This window comes from Nelusetta ayraudi, unplaced genomic scaffold (genome assembly GCF_046127955.1).
Source record: "Nelusetta ayraudi isolate G7.1 ecotype Tasmania unplaced genomic scaffold, CSIRO-AGI_Nayr_v1 ptg000011l, whole genome shotgun sequence".
Classification (NCBI taxonomy): domain Eukaryota; kingdom Metazoa; phylum Chordata; class Actinopteri; order Tetraodontiformes; family Monacanthidae; genus Nelusetta; species Nelusetta ayraudi.
The window spans coordinates 17,283,114-17,304,429 of NW_027466061.1; the positions used below are offsets into that span (position 1 = coordinate 17,283,114).

General features: G+C 45.5%; 1 protein-coding gene across 8 annotated transcripts in view; it reads right to left on the minus strand.

Annotated features, from left to right (window-relative positions):
* Window positions 1-21,316, minus strand: part of adgrl2b.1 (adhesion G protein-coupled receptor L2b, tandem duplicate 1) — an 89,648-nt gene that overhangs the window by 31,831 nt on the left and 36,501 nt on the right. For all 8 annotated transcript variants that reach the window (XM_076021510.1, XM_076021511.1, XM_076021513.1 and 5 more), the window contains exons 3-6: window positions 19,748-19,961; window positions 15,488-15,597; window positions 10,739-11,539; window positions 1,959-2,267 (exon numbers count right to left, since the gene is read on the minus strand). In XM_076021510.1, coding sequence (XP_075877625.1) covers window positions 1,959-2,267; window positions 10,739-11,539; window positions 15,488-15,597; window positions 19,748-19,961 — 1,434 coding nt within the window. The remainder of the gene's footprint in view (window positions 1-1,958; window positions 2,268-10,738; window positions 11,540-15,487; window positions 15,598-19,747; window positions 19,962-21,316) is intronic.

Genomic DNA, 21,316 nt, shown 5'->3' on the forward strand with positions numbered 1-21,316 from the left:
GAGACCACCAGGAGGGACATTAAATGTGTCATATAACTGCGAATGTAACTGTGAATATCAGCGGTTGATGCAATCAGGTGTGTTAGGAGAATGGCGGTGGTGGTAGGTAAGTGGCGGGGGGGGGGGGTATTTTTTTCTTTCTTCATTCTAACCCTGATTAAAAAAAAAGAAAAAGGAAATTGTCTTAAAAGTGCCAATCGAATATATCCTAAAATTAGCATGAGAAAGACAAGACCTGGAGGCTATTTAAGGGAAAGTAAAGTCTCTAATAACAGTTACTGTTACCCCTGGTGTCAAACCTGACAGGCCACCAGAGGTGAAATGTTACAGGCTCGGCGCATAGAAACAATGACAGAAATAGCACCAAAAAAGGGCGAAAAAAAGGAGAATTAGTCATGTTCTTTAGTCACGAACTTTGAAGCCTTGTTTCTGATCACTTCGCTGTGATTCTGAGACAGAGAACAATTTGATTGTTAATGGAGAAAAACACTATTTACCCCATGCTGAGTATGCTAGCGAGTAATCAAGATGGTAAAAAAATTGCTGGATTGAAACAAAATTTTTGAGAAAACACACACACGCGCACACACACACACACGCACGCACACATGCTAATGCAATCAAACACTCCTCAGAGTGTTTGCTGTAACGACGGGAATGTGCTGCCGCCTCCGCCGCACTTCTTGTCCACAACTGAAGTGTGTGTAATGTGTTATTTTCTGACATTTTGACAATTATCAGACCAGCTTTTGTTTTTTATTATTTTCACAAGATTTCATAACACAGCCATTGTTCTGACACTACTGCTGTGGGATCAGTTGTTCCTCCACCATTATAACACTTAATGTGTTTGCTATGTGTTAACAAGGATGTGGCAACAAAAAAAAAAAAAAAAATAGAAGATGCGAAGAACATTTTTCACGATTTACAGTCAAGACTTGATTTGCAGTGAATGTATACCACTACCAAAAGAGTAAAACTTTGACTTTTTCACTTGGTTGCTTACTTTCAAAGGAAAACTTAGTTTTGTTTAGTTATTTTTCAGACAATTCTTTGTTTCTATTCAATAGATAACTGAAAACTGGCAGGAAAATTGGAGCGGGAGCAGCAAGTGACATGAAACAAAGGGCCCAAGATGAAACCAAACCCGACCGAGTCATTAGGCTGGCGAGACACTGTGCAGTTTTAACAGTCTGGCAAGTTCACAGCTTGGCGCGCCGCGTGGCGTGGATCTAATGAACCTGGGCGGCTCGTGAAGTCCTCTGCGTTCATATTGCACAATCCCAAAGACAAACTGCAATCAGAGAAGAGAACAGACATTCTTTTGCAGGCTGTCGCTCTGAACGTAGCGGCAAACCAGGGCACCTGTCTCACAGTGCCACGCGGCCGCTGCTGCTCCAGAGCCGAGGCGCCGCCGGGCGCGTGTCCCTCACGATGGTTATCTTCTGTCTGAGAATCGCGCCGTGTGTAGCTGCCCTCTGCTGACGGGGTGCCACAGGGGAAGTGGGAAAAAGTCATTTTAAATTCAACGTCCATCTTGGATGTGCCGCCAGGCCACACGGCTCGCTGAAGTTATGCGCGCCCACATTCCGCGTTTTGCAAGGAAAGAAGAAACCGGCTTGTGTCCAACTTGAAATACAGATAGAGAGAAACGTGCACTCTTTTATTCTGCCGCTGCTGCCTTTTTCTTCTTCTTTTTTTTTTTTGCTAAAACGATGCTCTAAAATGATGCTCAGCGTTATCGATTCGAATCAAACTGCCTACACTTGAAATTCTTCAGCCGTTTTCTCCCCACCCAAAAACCAAAAATTTCGAAGCCAATGCCAGTTAATTTGGCCAAAAGCCGCGCAAAAAGCACAACTGGTTGGAAAAGATTTTTCATCAACCTGGAATGTTTTCAGCTAGGCGAGGGAAACCAGTGTGCGCTGCGTGAAAACACCTCCGAGAGTGGGGCCTACCTCTGGTTCCTTTGGGGCAGGGTCTCTCCACGCTGCTGCCGGTGTGGGTCTGGGGCCAGTCGATGGCCCTCCTCCTGGTGGCCTCGCAGAAGCGCCGGGGCGTCGGCGGCAGCCCCAAGACGGTGGGCGGCTCCGTGGCCGAGCCGCGGCTGTCCTCGAAGGGGTCTCTGCCCTCCCTGGGGTCGGCGCCCACCACGGTGGTGGCCGCCTGACCCCTCGCCGTGGAGACGGCGGCGCTGGTGGCGGCGGCGGCCGAGGAGGTGGTCCTGGCCGTGGACGGCGGCAGCGAGAAATCCTCGATCGCTGGAACTGCCGAAGAAGGAGAGCAGCCGAGCTGTTAGCACTCCAGTCATAAACGTCACTTGGCTTCAAGTCCCTTTTTGTTTTCACCAGCGGGGGGGTCAGAGTAAATCGTTTCGGGCTACTGTTACCCATAATTCCTGAAAAATGAAAAGCTTCCTGCGGTTTCATGTTTGGTTTTTTGTTTGTTTTTTTGTTTGTCTCTCAAAAAAAGAAAAAAGAATCGGGAAAAACACGCAAACCCAACATCTATCCATGGCTATTTTAAGTTTATATAGGGCCATAAATAAAACAAGCAGCATCGCTTGACACAGCGGTCGTCTCTCCGCCAGCAGAGCCGCTACCTTTGGCTGATTAAGTGTCAACGCCGAAGACAAAACCCGCCTGCATTTTCACTTTCTTTCGCTCCCAGCGAAAGCCATATATCAGCGCTAATGCGATTCCACTGTATTCAATCCCCGCCCACCCCCTACGCCCGGCCGCGTCTCTGTGTGATTGTGCACATCCTCCAGCGTGGCACCTGCTGGAGACCACCGCGTGCGCACAGACGGATATCTGCCGCAGAGAGCCTGGAGATAACTGGGAGATGAGAGCGAGAATAGGAAATCTGTACAGTGCACGGGGTAGCAATGGGCAGGATAAATCACCGTCGTGGACAGGGTCTACGGGGAAGCGTCAGCCTCATGCATCAACAATCATACGCTTGTTTTTTTTTTAATCACAAGCGCCAGATTGTATTCGGACAGAGAGTGAAGCTTCCCACAACCAGTTCTGCCGTCCATGAAAGGCGCTTGTTGTCTTCAGGGTGCCTGGGTGCTTCTGTGAAAACGCAATATCATGCTATCTGACACTCCATCATCAGACACATGGCTCCATTTCCTGAGAGAGAGAGAGAGCGGCGACGGAGCCCGACGTTCACATTTTAACCAAAATCAGCCCGCCAGAGGGGACCCTTGCCTTTTTCATTTTGGTGAAATATTTGAGTTTATTACAGAGCTGATATCTGCCGACGTGGTCAGGAGGCCACGGCAGGGGATGGGGAGGGTGGTGTCGGCGTGCGCACGGTATGCGCCGCCAAGAGAAAAATAACTCCCACCGCCCGCAGGCCTACAGTGAGGCTGGATTGTGACATTTCACTTGGTGACCTTTTCCCCTGGCAGCGGCGCTGCTAATTGCTTCGCGCTGTGTTTCTGCCACCCAGACATTCGCAGGTTGACCAGGCAATCACGAGCCGCAGCTTCGAACAGCAACTGTAAACTGGTGCGGAATTAAAAAATTCCCGGTGAAAAAAAAATTAAATAAGGCAAAGCGTCATGGAGAAGAATTTGTTCTTATCACTGCACTTACTTCACGAAGAACGCGACAGTGCAACCATGCCAAATGCAAAAACCTTGCAAATGTGTTATCTCTTACCACTGAGGACTTTTTATTGACTCGAGAAAAGTGAGATGATTCACAGGCCAACTCTGTTGATTCAATAAACGGATATAATGCAATAGTGGGCCAAGTGTAATTGGGTTTCATAATATTAAACCTCTCCCTACCTGAGCAAACTTGTGCCTTTTTCCGCAGGCGGACACAAACTCTGCTGTGCATCAGACTATGAAAGCAGGAAGGCGTCACCTGATCAACCCAACGTCTCGGCTGTCCGTAGCCCACAACACCGCTCACGTTTCTGTATAAACATATTTATTAATAATTAATTGGTTCCGGTTTATTAGCCTCGAACGCTGGAGAAATAAGAGCAGCAGAAATGCTCAGTGTGAGTATTCAGTGTTATTGCTTGTAAGGCTGTATGCAAAAAATATATGCTTGTATGCTGTATCATGTTTAAACTGATATTTAAAGAAATATTTTTTGAAATATGCAAACAACATAATGAACTCTAACTAACTATTTATACCCATTCTTTTTAACCATGAAAGTATTTGCAAAGAAATTGCTTTTTAATACAAGCTAGACTCGACTAACTTGGTTAGTTAAACAAAAATACCCAGAGTAAAGACTGTTTTGATGTAATTTTTTAGTGATGCAAAAGCCTTTTGGATTTTTGCATTTTCAAAAGAGAGAAAAAGGAGTTCACGCTTTAAATCTCTTGATTATTTGCATTTCCAAAAGAGCCAGAACAACATGAAATAATTGGGTTGCAATGCAAAACATAATTTAAAATTAGCCATAATTAAGGAATGATGGAAAGCAGCCGTGACTCTCTCTGTCTGGGAGAACAAAAGACAGACTTTGCATGAGGCCAGGTCAAATCACTGGAGATGGGTTTTTTTAGTCAGCAGTACATCCAGTACTATTCTTGTCAGTCGAAATCACAAGCGCGGTGCTGGCAAAGCTGCGCTGTTGCCTGAATTGTGAGGAGCGCATTTATTGTCCAGAGCACCGTGTCCTCTGATAGCACTCAGCCAAGAGGGCCAATTAGCAACCATTTCTCCCGAGAGGCACTGAACTCACTCTTTATGAACAATCTGACAATGAAGGCACACCTCTGCCATATGCTTAATAATACCTCTTGTAAATAATGGATGCGACTGAGACGGAACACTTGAAAAAAAATTGAAATGGCTGCCACTGACGTGCCAAAACGAAACATTTCAGGAACAAAAACTTAGAGATAGGGAAATGGTACATCGCGATCATCAATCATTCTGTTCCAGCTGAAAGATAATCAGCCAATGGCCTCGCGCTCCCAAGACATCAACATGTCTGCAAGGAAGAAGGTAAATATTATTTGCCCATAATCATACTGTTTACGCTTGTGTTTGTAAAGCTGCTTAGAAAAGTATATAAGTATATAATCAAAGCAATAATAAAAATAAGCCGCACTTTCACACCACTTGGAGCGAGAAGAGATCATGGGACACCAAACACCTGCTATTGGAGGACTGGCAGCGCCAGCGTATAACACATCAGCGAGGGTGCTAAATTTCTCCAGTCATTTATCTGACTGTCGGTCTCTGAGAACCGACTCACTCTGTCATTAAAAGCTGCAAAATCAGTCAGCGAGCGAGTTCCTGCCACCTTCTCCTCGTCCCGCTAGCTCGTCACCTCCTCCTTGTCGCTGAGCAGCCTCCTCATTCGGCATTCGGCAGGCGGCGGGGTTGAGCGGCGAGCGCCGTTCACAGTCAACATCTCGTTCTGAACCGCATGAGACGATCGCAAAACTGCTCGCTGTCAGTCCGAGTGATTGACAGTCGGAGACGTCGGACTGAAACGAGCTGAAGGTAATCATCCTCATGGGAATAAGGGGAAACCTTGTTACTCTGACAGCACTCCTCTGTCACTAACATTGGCATATAATGAAATGTGCGTTAGGAGTTGAAAGATTCGCCAGGCCCCTCGCTGCACTCTGTCAAGAGCAGCCGCCGGCCTCGGTCTTGATCTCTTAGGTTTGTGATCACGTTTAAGTGGGCTGAATTCAAACAATCATGCACGTATGTATGTGTGAGAGAGGGGCTTGCCATTATTTTTTTCTTATTCTTATTCTGATCTGAGGCTTTCATTTCCTGGCTCCGGATTTTTTTTTTTTGGGGCTTATGCTGCCGTGCCGGAGAAAACGCGGCCTTTGTTGGTTGAAGTATTATTAAAGAAAACACTTCCAATTTAATTTAACATAAATATGCTGTTTGGAATCTAATTTATGCTATGGATTTAGTGCTTGGCATGCTTTTTAAAATTTGTGCCAGTAAATCAAGTGTTTTTTCTGTTGTCAATTGGCACAATAACTCAGAATTTCCTCTTGCAGCGGCTCACAGCCAATGAAAAAAGTCAGACCTAAAGCTCTCTGTGAAACAGCTTGTCGTGGCGTACTTTCATTCTATAGATGAAATACATGCGGTGCAATGAGACGCATTTTACCCCATGTTGGGCAATTTTGTTACACCAAATCTTGCGTAGCACGCATTCATGCTGCATATTCTACTTTTAATGCACAGCATTAAGGGAAAGAAATGTGCCAGTGGCTGAACAGGCAGTCATTTGGAAGCACGTTGAAAGCATCGGCACACAGTTGGGGCGGCTGCGTTCACATCTCCTCTGAATCTCAACGAGGAGCTCACTCTGGATTGTAGGAAAACCAAAGTGGAGGTTAACATTAACATGTAAGCTAAAGGACGTATTAGATGGTGATAGTGACATTATTGTCAAACAAAGAATGGCCAGTGAAAGAAGTGCTATATTCTTTTCAAATGAAAATTTCACATTCTAAAAAATATGTGAATACATAAATACATGAATTAAGTAAATTCATGACTAACTCATTTTAATGTAAAAGTTTCAACAATTGTTTTTCAACAATTGTAATGGGGACACAACGCCCACAGCTGGTCAGGCATAGGATTTTTTTGGTTGCCTGCCCAGCACCTTCTCTAAGGAGCAAATCTGTCTGCTACCTTGATAGTCTAATTTCTCTACCTCTGCCGTTACAAACATACAAACATCAGCACATATTTAGTATGAAAAAAATTAGTGTTCCTTTAACTAAATTACTAATGCAGGAAATGCCAATGATAGTAGAGCCGAAGGTCTTTCAAGATTTGATTGGAAAGATCCACCTCTATTCCCTTGTTTTTGTTCATAATGTCTGCTAAATATGCAAACTTTGCTTTAACCAGACAGCTGTGGCACTCCATGCGCCAAATTGATTTAAACATTGTTTGACTCCTCGCGTTTCAGCTCATTTATCCACAGGTCTTTATTCATTGTGCTTTATGCGCGACTCGATAACAAGAGTGTCTCGGAGGAACAGGAGCTACAGTTGGTCTTTTCGCCTCTTTACCTTGAGCCAATGCTGGTAATTAATGACAGAGACACAAATCCCACCCGACATGAATTTTACATTAGGCTGTTTATATGCGCTCGCTCTGTTTCACCTCGTTCGAGGTTTCGTGACGAGAGTGCGCAGCTTTGGCACGAAAGGTAAAGAGCCATGAGACAAGTCACGTGCACTTCCTTAACAAATACTGTGCAATATGTCATTATTTCTGCTAAACGGTGGGAAAGAAAGAAAAAAAAAACTTAAGCTGTGTGGCCAGTCCTGTAAGTGGAAGGACTGGCTGCTTCACTGGTGCTCTTTAAAGAGCAGTAGACAGAAAAAGCTCCACTGGACATATCCTGTGTCTGTGTGGGGTAATTTATGAGGCCTGAAACGGAGTACTGTGCAGCAGCAGTCGGTTCAGTCACAACCCGCCAGTCTGAGTCAGTGGAAAGTGGCAAGGCAACTCAAACGAAAGACCCTAAGCACATGCAGATGGGACGATATGAGCAGCCAGAAAAAAAACTAAAAAGAAAAGTGTCATCTACACTTTTACATCTTCTTAAAGAGTTTCCTGCCATAATCTTACCAGCAAGACGTTGTGCAATTAGGACTGGAGTACATCTCCTGACTCTTTAACACCTGCCTCTATTTCTGTTGCCAAACACGATGCTTCACAGGAGTGGAACACAGGCTTAGTGCATAACACTTCTATAAATGTCCTCCATCTTGAAGGGCCACCTGATAGATTATTTGAAGGATGCAACAGCAAGACCACAGACGCAACATTAATTGCAGAAGGAAAATTACATATATATATATGTATATGCAAATGTATACCTATACATACCATAGCGCCAAATTAGTCTACCAACTGCTAGATCAATTTGCTTAAGGACAAAGTCTTTCAGACAAATCCGGGAGTTTTATGCCTTCCCAGGATCAATGCTATCTTGAAGACATTAATTTCCTCCTCTCTGCCCCTTTTAGTTTGAAAAGCCACGGGAGTAGTGGCTACCTGGATTAGCCTGTTTTTCTGATTCCAGCGCAGTGAAATCTGTCTCTTTGAGTTTCACAAACAATGGAGATGTTGGTGCGCCTTCTATTGGCATGCAACTCTTTAGAGGAAAAACTCTGTGAACGTGGACTTCCCAAATATTGATCACTGCTGCTTTGTGTTCACAACGCATTAGCAAGTCAAGCCTCCCTTAAATGCAAGTGAATTGTTTGAAGCAATACGCACAAAGATCAATTTTAGGAATGATCTTGGCTAATCATGTCAACCACGGCTGGATCCGCAAACTCTCTACACAAGCTGAAAGGAAGACTAACAAATTGCTATGGTCACTTCAACTCTTTTCTGCATTATTCCCTTCCGTAGGAGGAGAAAACCTTATAACCTAATGTCTCTGGAGAAGTCAAGGTTAATGCTCCTGACAGGCAAGGACAGAATTCTCCTTGTGTTTGCGGAAACTTCAGAGTTTTGCAGAAAAAAAAAAAATCTCCTCAATGGGTACAATTAATTTTCTCTCTCTCTCTCTCTCTCTCTCTCTCTCTCTCTCTCTCTTTTTTTATGGCTGAAGTAGCCTTCAGGTTTCAGTGACCAGAGAGATGTTATTTCGGCAACATTTGATTACTTTACAGAACAGGTTGTTTAATTTATCACTATATTACGGGTAGCAATAAATCCTAATAGCTATGCAGTAAAGAAGTTAAAGGTGTGGATATGAATGGAGGAGAAGAGGGGGAAAAAGCTAATAAACAAGGACAAATGACTTCCAGGTTCCACTCAGGGAGACCAGCGGACTGCTGCTGGCAACTCCACTCACCTTCCCTTTCTTAATAACCTTGCAGCATTTCAATATGTTCCATGAAAGGGAATAGTGATGATGCTACGCGACCAGTTCTGATGCCTTTGCGTACATCTGACCAGAGCTTCACTGCATTCTGTTGACTAAATACAGCGAAGGGGCAAAAATAATGATTGTATTTACAGAAGCCTTACAGGAGCTGCAAAGAGATAATTAAATACTACTCAAACAAATGCTCAATGATTCTCCGACCTTGTCTTCCCTCTCTGCCCCTTCAGATGGACAAGGGTAATTGCGTGTTAATTACATGTACCTGCAGTGCACAGGGAAGTCCACACTAGGGAAGGTAGTTTAGCTAGACAGAGAACTTCAGAGACCCCAGAATTTAAATTTCACCCATTTACTACTTAGGCCTGTGTCTACGGAGGCCCTGGTGACATTTAATCAATGCAGTGGCCATGTAATCACTTAGAGTAAAATAAGTAAAGTAAAGTGAAAAAAACAAAACAAAACAAAAAAACAGTAGACCAAGTACATAGCATATCACCTTACTGTTAATGTGGCAGAATCCAAGTGTCTGCAATATATCCACTGTAGCCTCCCTGCTAGGTGTTGTCTTAAAGTTCCAAATTCCAAGTCCTTAGGAACTCACACAATGTGTATGAGTCCATGGCTTCCTATTGCCTATTGGGGTCAAGTAGTTTCCCCTCCAGAGCGGCTACATGGATTACAAAAAAATCTCTCCAAAGCCTCACGTGTCGTTGTGGCCAGTAATAAATGGGTGAGGATTTCAGTTTTGCTCTATGAATTACTTTCGTATCCTGTTTAACATACTCAAGGCCACAACTGCTCAGTGGCACGCAGTTTTACTTTTCCCCGTCTGGGTGTCGGGTTATGATTCGTCGGCGTAGAACACAAACCGACGGAATGACAAGAGGGCAGAGTTCAGGAGCACACAGCCGCCACTGAGACATCAACTTCAATTCCCCACGCGTGCACGCACCACACCCCCACAGCTCAGGTCAAGGATCACATTTCACCCCGCCACACGCCTCTGAAATATCCAGAAGTTAAAAATCATAACCTAATCAGGAGCAGTGCCTGGGAGCAACATGAGCCTCCCACATAAGGTCAAGCTGCTTCTCTCTGCGCCTCCTGCAGGAGTCTTAGCCCAGCTATACGGGTGCAGTCCGGTAATTAGACCCATTAGCACTTTAATGTGAGGTCCTCATCTGATGACCTGTGTCGCCCATCAGCACTTCGCAGATTATGCTGGAACCTCCCCGTAATTGCCCAACAAGATCCTTCACTGTAATTGATCTGTCTTTCCTGCCGCCCTTTCATCAGATTCACCATGTGGTCCGGAATTCAGCGTCGCACTTCGCCGTAGTCCTTTATGAAGATAATATGCTGCAATTGGCCGATGGAAATCTCCCAATCCATTGTGTAAAGAGTGGCTTTTGAGGAGCTGAGTTGTAACCATGGAAACACAACTTTTAAAACCCAGATGCCATAACTGCCTGTCAGTTGGCATACAATACTTCTCAGAAATGTTTGTGCCCATTCACATGAATAAAAGTAATGGTTTTGGATCAGGCAGAGATTAAGGAGCACGATAGTGGCAAAGTTACACCTCTAAGAAAAGGGTGTCTCTGCACAGCTCATGGTCAGGTAATAAAAATAACATTTTTCTGGAAGCACTTGATCCCGCTGAGGAATATACCTCATTTCAAGGTGAATTTGTAATTTTCTGTCTTGCAAATGAGCCCTTTCCCCAAGACTGACACAACCCTATTTTCTTTGCAACATTTGAGTAGAATCTAAAATGGGGAGGCAGTCATCGCTCCAAACAATAGAGCGCTTGGCACTAAAGCCGACGGACGGAGCAGGGAGGACGCAGCGGATCTCACCTTCGTCAGGGTCGGGCGGCCCAAAGTCCAGGTCGTAGCGCAGGATGTAAAAGTTATTCCACACGTACAGCTGGTTGTCCCTGGGGTTGTAATCCACAGCGGTGATGTACTGGTACTGGTTGGGGAAGAGGATGTCGGTGTACTCGCCCTGACTCAGCTTGGTGTTGTAGATGTAGTCGATCTGGCTACGGCTGGCCTCGCTCTCGTTCTCCTCGTAGGTGGAGCGCACCACGTGCAGCACGCCGCACACCATGAAGGCGTTGGAGGCCGAGCGCTTGTCGTACGCCGTCTCCCACGTGGCCTCGAAGCGGAGCGTGTAGGGGTTGAGCTGGCTCACAACGATGCGCCCGTTGTTCTGCTCGGTGGCGTAGATCACCCACAGGCCCCTCTCGTCCACCGCCAGGTCGATGTCGGTCTTGCCGCCCCAGCGGTACGGCGAGGTGTCGTGGTAGTTGGCGTTGTTGACGATGGCCTCGCCGCTCTTGATGCGCGTGCGCAGGTCAAACTTGACGATGTTGCGGGTGCGCTCCTTGTTGAAGAAGATGGCGCCGTCGTAGGCCACGAAGCCCGTGCCGTCCACGCGGTGAGGCAGCTTGTAGGTGGTCGTCTGGCGGGCATTTTTGAAGTCCTCCAAGGAGGCGTACTCGATGAGGGTGTCCGTGCGGTACGGCGTCCAGGGCATGAAGAAGACCTTGTCGGCGGCCTGCAGCGGGTCTTTGCACCAGGACCCGGCTTGCTGCTCCGCCTCGTACAAGAAGGTGGTGTCTCCGATTCCCTTCAGAGTCCCGGGGCAAATGAAAACTAGTGACAGAGGAAAGAGTGGGTGGGGAAAGAGAGATGAGGGTGAAAGGTTTGTCACATCCGCGACGCATCTTGACAGGCATCAGTGCCACTTGCCGTACAAATCGAGCCAGAGATGGAAAGATCAGAGACTGCGAATTTGGAGAAATGTTTGAACTAAAGGTTTGCTTCTTTTGCTCTACGTCTGATTGACATTTAAAGTAAATTAAAAAAAAAAGAAATGAATACGACGTGGTGACAAAATCAGCTGACAAATACGAGGTCAACTTGCATCTCAAGAGCCTGCTGCTACGTCCTAGCAGGGGCAAAATACAACCAAACGGGAAAGAAAATTATTTAAAAAATAAAATCCTGCAAATGAAATTGATGGGAAATGGGGAGTACAGTTCACACTTTATTTTATTTTTCTAATACCAGTCTGTTTTTGGACATCAGGTGCCACATGAACAGCTGGGTTTGTGGACACACCGCAACATGCATACTGACATGACTGAGGTCATTTAAAGAAAAGAGTGAAATGAGAAGAGAGCAGACTTCACATCTTGGGGAAAAGTGAACTAAGGGGTTTCTTGATGGTGGGTGGTGACAGCGAAGCAGAGGTAAAATGAAAGTGGAGGCTTGGGGAAAGATCGCACACCAGTGCTGAAGGGTTTTCACTACTTCTGTGGCAAAAGACAAGAGTAACCACTGATGGATGAGGGAGGGCAAGGCACCGTTCCCCTTTCAGACCGCTTTTTTTTCTCTCCCAATGAATTGGTTCTGGATTTTAAAAAGGAGGACACAGTGCATTCTTTGTTTGTCCAAGATGTGTTTTGGTCAGAGCGGGTCTCACTCAGCCATCACTGCTCTTTCACAACACGTGCTATGGGTGCAGCAGAACTTGGGCCAAGCAAACTAAGAGAAGTAGATATATATAAGAACACAACTAGTCATTGTTGAGGGGTGGGAGGGGGAGGTTGACACATTGCTAGGGCAAGAGTCCCTGGAAGAAACCAAACTGACAGTTTTTCTTTCACATCGTGAGAAAAGAAAAAGGGGAAAAAAAAGACAATCGATGATCGTGGATGCCGTTTTGAAATCTTTTTTTTTTTTTTTTGAAAAAGTTTATTTTGGACTCCATGGGTTGCAATCAGGAGGGTGGTGGGGGAGGAGGAGACGTGAGGTACTCAACACCACAGAAACAAGGAGCTAGAGGAGGGGGAGAGGAGACGGGTGTGGGGGAGGAAGGGATGGGGGCGGGAGGGGCGAGACCAGACCACTCATTTACCTTTTTTCTCCACTTCTATTTCAGGCATTGGAAAAGAAAGCAAAAGAAGAGTGCAAAAAGGGAGAGAAAGGTTATCACGAGTCAACTAGCAGGTACAAAGAGAAGAATTAGTCGGAGAACGTGACCATGACGTGACCCTCGACGCTGCTGGGGAGAAGAAGAGCAGAGCGAGGAGGACGGAAGAGGGGGAGAGAGGGATGTTAGTGAGACGGTCTCTCATCCTAGAATGTAAAAACAGTCAAGCCACGGCTGGAGACACGGTATGACCTCTGATCGCCGGTGCATTAATAAATCCCTCTCCCTCCCTCCATCTTCAAGCGCCGGCTAAACAAAACAGCGCCACGGCCGCCGTGAGCGCAGGACGGATCCCTTTAGAAATGCTGGGAAGAAAATCCTTGCCGTGTTTAAATGGATAACCTTCTTAGAAAAACAGAGCATGAGTGATTCTTGGCATGTTTCGGCCAAAGGTGGAAATCAGTCATAACTTTATAAACACAAATCAAATCTCCATTCCCCCCAAACTTCCGCGCCTACGCGGATAAAGCGTGTCACAGCACCGTGTTATAAAGCAGGAATCTCCAACGAGCCGGAGAGAGAGAGAGAGAGAGAGAGAGAAAGAAAGAGGGAGAGAGAGAGAGAGAGAGAGAGAGTGAGTGAGTGTGAGAGAGAGAGAGAGTGAGTGAGAGAGAGAGAGAGAGCGCACAATGACTGATGGACGCTCAGCCTGAGGTGGAGCTCCCTGTCGGAGCTGCGCAAACTCAGTAGAGCGGGGAGAGGCTGGAGACAATATGTCAAAGATTAGTGGAAGGAGAGAATATATATATGTATATATATTTATATATATATTAGTGCACAGTGAGGTTAGTCATAGAGGAAAGGGGCTGGAGGTGAAGGAGAGGTCTGTTTGAAAGAAGAAAAACAAGAGGTGAATATTTCTGGGAATGTTTACGATTTATCATTGGAAAGACAGAACAGTTTGATGAAGGCTGCAGCTCCTTTCATAAACTACTTAAAAAAGCCCTTTTAAGATAGTTTAAAGGTTAGATTATATACCACACACACACACACACATACATACATACACGCAGTCTTTAAAGGAGTGCAATACTAAACAGAGTCCACGCTCTATTTCATTAAATACCTTTAACGGTGATTCACAGGTTATTTATGTAAAAATGCATGTTCACTTCAGACCAAGGGCTTTCGTCAGCCACACTGTTCAACTCTAATGTCCTCCACAATATGACAAACCAATACATGAAAGGCTCAGTAATGCGCCAGTCTAACATCACATTAAAGCTGTTTAAAAATATAGGTCTGAAAATCTGTAACTACCTGCTTCCTTCCCACGCCAAGGGATATTCATTCCACGTTCCTTATAAGATGTTGTGACTAAAATAAAAAGTGGCATTTATTCTCTTTCTACTAACAGGGAGACGGTCAAAATCTTTCAGATTAATTGCTTCAGAAATACTTTTTTTTTTTCCCCCAATGATTTGATTTTGTTTTCTGCTTAAGTTGCTGATTTATTGTGAAGCATCAGAAACATTAGGATTGAGGAGGAGACTGGCTGACTCATTTTTTGGGTGATCTGTCCCTTTAAAGAATCTCTACTCCCTAATGTGGAGAAATACCTATTTTCTTTGCCTCCCCAGAATTGGAAATGGACACACGGATCGTCCAGATTCTGTTTGTCCACCATGGTTTGGAAATATCTAATTCTGACTCCTCAATGGAATTTTGTGTTTGTGGTTGTGAAAAAAAGAAATGATAAAGTCTTTTCTATGTGCAGTATACACAAAGCTGCTACAGTCAAAACATTGAGTAAAGCTCTCAGAGACTATTTTCTGAGGACTCAGCTGTTGAAATGGTGTTTTTCACAGTGGTCAGAACCTCAGATTTCAGTTTAGTTTGTCTCTTTAAGGCCAGAGGTGCAGGTCTCGATCAGGAACTGGCTTTGACAGTGTTGAGGTAAATCTACACTCATACACACATTTGGTTAGGGTGACAAACTGACTGAAATGTACTGACATTATTTTCAGCCCCAATGTACAAAAAAACTCCAGATATCTAAATTAGCTGCACTGGCAATGACTTTCTGCATATCTTACAACTTCATTCTCACTATTAAGCCATCAGAGGCGCCTGATGACATAGCGCATTCTAGAAGGGGTGTCCTGTTTTGATGGGATACATTTCAGTCCCTTGTAACTCAACTCCAAGGGGCGAGGGGTAAAAGAGTCAAACAGCACTGGGGCTTTCAGCCACTGCAGGATTGGAAACGGGGGGAATATCTCCAATAAGGTCCAACAGGAGAATGAAACACTTGTACGTCACTTGGTCAACTTTGCCCTGGGCCCAATATGAAGCAGCTATCAAAACTTCAAACCCCAATTTGAAAAAAGCTCTCAGCCTGGCTGCATCCCACTTGAGATCATTTAGAAAATAACCTTCATGGATGGACAATTTAAATGACCAGAACATTCAATGCTTCATTTATCATCATTATTGATGCCTTTTAAACGTTTCCAGTTTCCAGCTTCCAGCTGAAATCTTGTCTGCTTACTTAAAAAAGACCTTTTGTAAAGCACATTTGTCTATTTTAGACATGCACATGTGCACACACACACACACACGCACACAGTAAGAGTTGAGTGTGAAATCTGGATGGGGATACTTACTATAGGGAACACACTCATACTGGACCTCTAAGTACTTGTAGGTGCCAGGGCATGGATCAGGAAAGACATCAGAGCCAGTGACAACCACACACTGCGTACGGTTGTTGCACCTAGAAAAAAGAGAAAATTGACCAGAGATTTCATCATGCCTCCCTTCAAACAAGACGTACTCACCAAAAGGCAACATTCACATCACACAGTGGAGGAGTGGAAGAGTTCATCGTTACAATCACTGACAGTGACAAAGAATACATAGATGAATAAATAAATAAATGATAAAAAATATTCCGGCCACCACAGCGCATTTCTAGTTTGGACCTTGGCAAACAGAGAGAGGAATGAAAACATTAATGCACGATTAAGCATATGCGATAATGGAGGAGAAGAGCGAGGGTGCTGCTAAAGGTATTTTGGGAATTAGTGCTGGCATTTCCTTTTGCAGCGTCTTCGTGTCGCTATTGAGAGGCATTCATTAAAACGCATGCAGCAGGTGGGAGGAGGGGAGCATGCGCCCGAGTGGAATTGCACCAATGGCTCCTCTTGGAAGGACGCAACAAACACACGCCGGGAGTGGCGGAGCTCTGAGAGGTCATTCACCATGAAATGGTAGTCCTCCAGGAATTCTGATGTGTGGATTGTAATGATAGTGTGTGTGTGTGTGTGTGTGTGTGTGTGTGTGTGCACGCGCACACACACGCACTTGCACTTAGTTTGCAGGGGTGTGCGTGTAGAAATGTTTCGAGTTAAGAGGGAAAGGGGGGAAAGGGGAGAGGGGGTGGTGGAACAGCAGAGGACTGGGCTTGTGTAAATACTGCACAGGGGAGGGAGAAATTCTCTCCACTTCAATCAAGCTCACTTGAGGCCACCAGATTGAGAATAACATCAGCAGTAACAGAGGCAAACAAGAGACTGAGTGAGAGAGAGGGAGAGAGAAAGATAGGGGGGAGGAGAGAGAGAGCGAGAGAGAAATGGCACAAAAAATGGGGACATTCAACAATTTGCTCGCACCAGATAAATATTTCAAAAGGTCAGTTGCAATGATGCGCATCGGACACACAAGTTTGTTTTTTTATTTATATATATATCGGACATGACTTTCAAAGAAACATTAGTAATTTAAGAGGCTTTTTGTCAAAACAGGGGAAAAAGAGGATTTCACTGCAGCAGAGCCACAGCAGCGTCTTAAGTGCAATGTTAATACAGCCAACAAAAACGGTGGATGTGTATTCATTAAATAGACTTTACTCACTCTCCAAACACACTTTTGCCTTTTCATGGCGAAACCCTCACTTAGAAACTAATGGATCATCAAACAGTATATGTTAATTTAACCGTTCCAACTCCATTATGAGTTAAACATAAAATGTGATGCCAGCTACACTCAGGCACTCTTTGATGGCTTTCCTACTGCTGGAGCTGCATCAAAACTTGACTGACAGCAGGTTTAAGTTTATCAAGCAGATCCTGACACATCTTTTATTAGCTTGACTGTCAATACCTTTAGACAGTGCGACGCTCTTTTCCTTCAGCACAAGTGTCAGGTTCAAGAATTTAAGCTGAGACTGACGTTCTTCTGGCTACATCCTCAAAGGAAATGCCTTTAGTTTTAAATTCACATAAAAATGTTTCAAACATATGAATAATGCATAATGTGTGTATCGCAACATATTGTAAACAACTGTAGTATAAAATCAATGTAGAATCCATGCCGTGTAGTTTTGATGTACTTGCACAAGCCGCAATGTTGCCTGGCCTCAATGTTGTAACACTTACAGTAATCCAAGAAGCAAGGAAAAGAAGAAGAGGGGGAGAAAGAGGTAGAAGAAGAAGAGGTAGAAGGATATAGCATAAAGGAAGTTTCATGGGAATATTTAGCATCATCAGCTAATATGGCTAGCACAGACTATGTTTGCGTTTGCTTACGAGCCCCCCACAGTATACAAAGAGACATTAACGTTTATTTCCTGTAGGTATGCGCTCTCTTTTTGGCTTTTATAGGATTAACCCTCTCCTAATTAAAACACTTAAGCTCGTCGGTGTTCAAGAGCGGGTTGATAACTTTGCTCGTGTTTCGCGCAGAGGAGCTAGTGTGCAGCCGCTTGATTAAGACAACAAAGACAAGGCAACAAGTACAAGAAAGACAGCAGCCGCGCAGCTCTCTGAACTGACAGGTGTTAGGCTATTTACATTAAACACAGTTGCTTTTATTCACTGTACTGACGACTGGAGGCTTTAGTGAAAGATCTGAATACTTTGTCCACAGCTGCAACAGATGAGAATTTATGTTGGCATTTACTCCAGTGTATGTTTTTAGATTCCTCTGCTTCAGAGAGCAGTGAGGTGTTGTTTCCAAGCATTCCGACAAGGTTCCTCTGTTTTAAAATGCGACTGAAGTCTCGGCATTTAATCTTCGCTGCACGGCACAAAATGTCACGCTTGCTTTCATGCAAAGAGCTGCACTTCTAAGTAGCGAGCAAAGGTTCCTTCCACTGATTTTATCCCCTTGCTGACAAAGTGGCCATTAAGATGTGAGGAGACGCCAGAGTGCAAAACAGTCATATTTACATTATGAGTCTGTGTGAGGACCATCCTTTCATTTTGCTTCTCACCACAACACTGGCTGGCACCTAAAGTTGAACTGGGGTGAGTTTTCTTTTTTCCCCTGGTCGCTACCAGTCACATGTCCACAACAAGGTGTCACTCACCTTCACACAATGAGTCCTTTTATGTTTCTTAGCTGGGACAGAATCCTGATAGGCTTTTGAGAACACAGGTAGACCACTCAGTTTTCTTCAACTTTTTCAGCTTTGTGTGTTGTTTACATGGGAGGGGGGACAACCCAAATCATTTCTACGTGCCTGTTTCAGTTGTAAAAAAAAAAAAAAATGGTGCCGCTAGCTAATAGCTTTTGTCAAAACTCCTCTCCAAACAAAATTGCTCAACAGTGCAAAAAGCCTCCCACTGCTTCTGTCTTGTTTAATATGTTTGTTTATCTGCACGTGGGGGTTTTTGCCTTTTGATAATCTTTCCCAGTGATGGCGGCACATTGTGTTCTGATGCGACGCCGTGTCAATACACTCCTCGTTTTACTGTGCTGAAGACTGAGGGAGGGCTAATCAGAGACTCCCTGCCACTGTTTTAACATCGCTGCTTATCAAATCAACCTTAATTATGGTCAGGAGCCCATTTCCTCTGATCAGAATCATTAGAATAATTCCAGCTGAGGGCTTGCGGAGCAGAGTTCTTTACAAAGCTCTCGTCTGCACGTTTTCCTACAGGGACTCTTCCGGTGCCAGCAAGTGAGAGTCTGACTGCACAGCGGAGGGGCTTTCTGTCAGTCTGAGGGGGCACGTTTGGTGCCACCTTACCGCGTGAGAGTCCCCGGGGCTGCACATCTAAAAAGACACAGTCAGGCAGAAGGATGTGATCTATTTATGAGCTGTTCTGCAGTTCTGCATTTCACGGGAGCAGACAAACAAGTAAATGAAGTGGGGAGGTGGGGGGCGGTGTGTGTGTGAGTGTGGCGGGGGGATGGATGGGGGAGGTGGGCTCGACTACCCACAGGTGTCTCATGGTGGGCGCTGGAAGGGCCGGGTTCCGGTGGCGCACGAGTCGATGAGCCGTGCCGGTTACTATTAAGGAACGGTTCATCCCGTGAGGTTCATCACCTCACAAACACACACGCACCTCTGTCGGTGGGTGCCAGTCAAGCTGAAGTGTTGCGCGCTAGCAGAGCCCCCAGTGGGAGGGGCAACCGAGATGAAAGGCGCGGCGACGGGCACCGCTCGCCACCTCGGGCGAAGCCACTTATGCGCTAAAAACGAGGGAACAAAGCGAGCTTAGCGCAGCGGACTGGGAATTACGAGGGCCGTTCATGTGACTCGCGGCCTAATGCGAGCCGCCGCTGATTATGACTCAAGCGGCGGCAACGACGCGCAGCCGGCGTCGAGGAGATCCGCCGCACGGATGTCAATTCCCGCCCGTCAGGAGTTAATCTGTGACCCAGTTTTCCAAATGTTCCGGCGTGCCACCTACATAATTCTCGTGGATGAGGGAGTAAAAGGGGAAAACAAAAGGTGCGAGGTGTCGATTAATTGTCTGGTGCGTGGGCGGGCGGCTGCAAAGGCAGGGAGATCATTTAAACATTTATTTTTTTTCCGTGCTCAGTGCAGACAGGCGGAGGAGGAGGTGCATTCTTTTCCCTCCCCGGCTCCCGCCCGTGTTTGTGTAAGGAGACCCCTACCGCCAGCGTTCTTTTACCTCTGTGATATAATCTTGTAGGCATCGGGGAGGTAGCAGTTGACGTTCTCCATCTGGAAGGGGTCGGCGTCGCAGATCTTGTCGTCGGTCCGGCCGTAATTGGCCGTCTCGATCATGATCACGTCACTCCCCGGGCAGCGCAGATCAATGGCGTATCCCTCACACGACAGCTCCCTCCGGACCAGGCCGAAAGGCAGAGCCGCTCGACTGAACCCTGCCGGAGGAGACAAGAGCGCAAACTGTTTTTTGGGTGTGTTTTTTTTTTTTTTCAGGCACGGCAACAGAATTAATGAGAGATGGCTGCTCCAATAACGCAAGAGGAAAGACCACACATCACGTCGTAAAAATCCACTGGCACAAAATAAATAGGCAACAGCAGTCCAGTGTTTACCGCAGCTTTAAACAGACGGGCCATTACACGCAATACAGCAACAGGGGAAGACGAAACAATTCTTTTCTCTCTGCGGTCTTTGGACGTTGGCTAAGACACGGAGTGCAAGTCATCAGAGAGAGACTGGTAACCTCATACATTCCTGAACGAAAACAGGGCTACAAACACATGCAGCGGGCTGCCACCGGCAGAAGATCCACCGGCAGAGACGGAGCTGGCCATCAGGACTATCAGGAATCAAAGTAGTTTGCTGTTTGTTAGTGCAAACTTTCTTTTTTGGTTGCCGTGCTCTGCTCGCTCTGCTAAGAAAAAGTTTTTTTTTTAAAAAAAGAGGCAGAATCCCAGCAGAACAGAGTGTAACGCCATCCATTTGGCAACGGCGGCGATCGAAGAGACCGGATTCCACAGTGGAGGAAAAATCTATACATGGAGCAGAGCGGATGGGACTGAACAGCCAAACAGATCGTCTTAAAGAGAAAATTAAGCATTTGGCTGGGAAGACAGGAAGAGAGAAACAAAGAAGAAGAGACGTTTTTTGGATGTCGGTGCAGCAGTTCGAAGCAATTTCTCAGATTTCAGCTCCTCATCTGAAATGACAGAGAAACGAGCAGACGAGCCAAATGATCGGCTTCGCGTTTGTCTCCAACGCTGCCAATTTCATCATTTGTGTCTGTAACGACGCGATTTTGCCGCCGGTGTCATTGTGAGCGACAGAAGTAACAAACCAAAGACAAAACGGCAGTTCCAAAAAAAAACATATTATTTTTTTGTTCAACATTTTAAATAGCGCATCCATGAAGTAAATGCAGCAAGAAAGAAAAAAAAAAGAAGGGAAAATGCAGTCATGCCGGCATTAAAAAGACGGAAACTGAAATTACGAACTGTAACTGTTGGAACAATCAGGTCCTTTATATAATTAGCTGTTAAGTCAAGTCGAAGTACAAATGCACCTTGCCTCAGCAGTGTGAGCAGTCATGGGTCTGAATCGTCAATAACGACCGTTGTTTGCAGCAGCCGTAGGTCCCCAGTGTGTGTGTGTGTGGGTGGGTGGGTGTGTGTGTGTAGGGGGGGAAGGGGGTATTGGGGGCGGTTGGGGGGGCAGCCACCATTTGTACGTTCTGCACTGCTCTCTGCTAATTAGCCTTCCTTTCAGCCCTTTACCTTTTCCATGCCCCCCT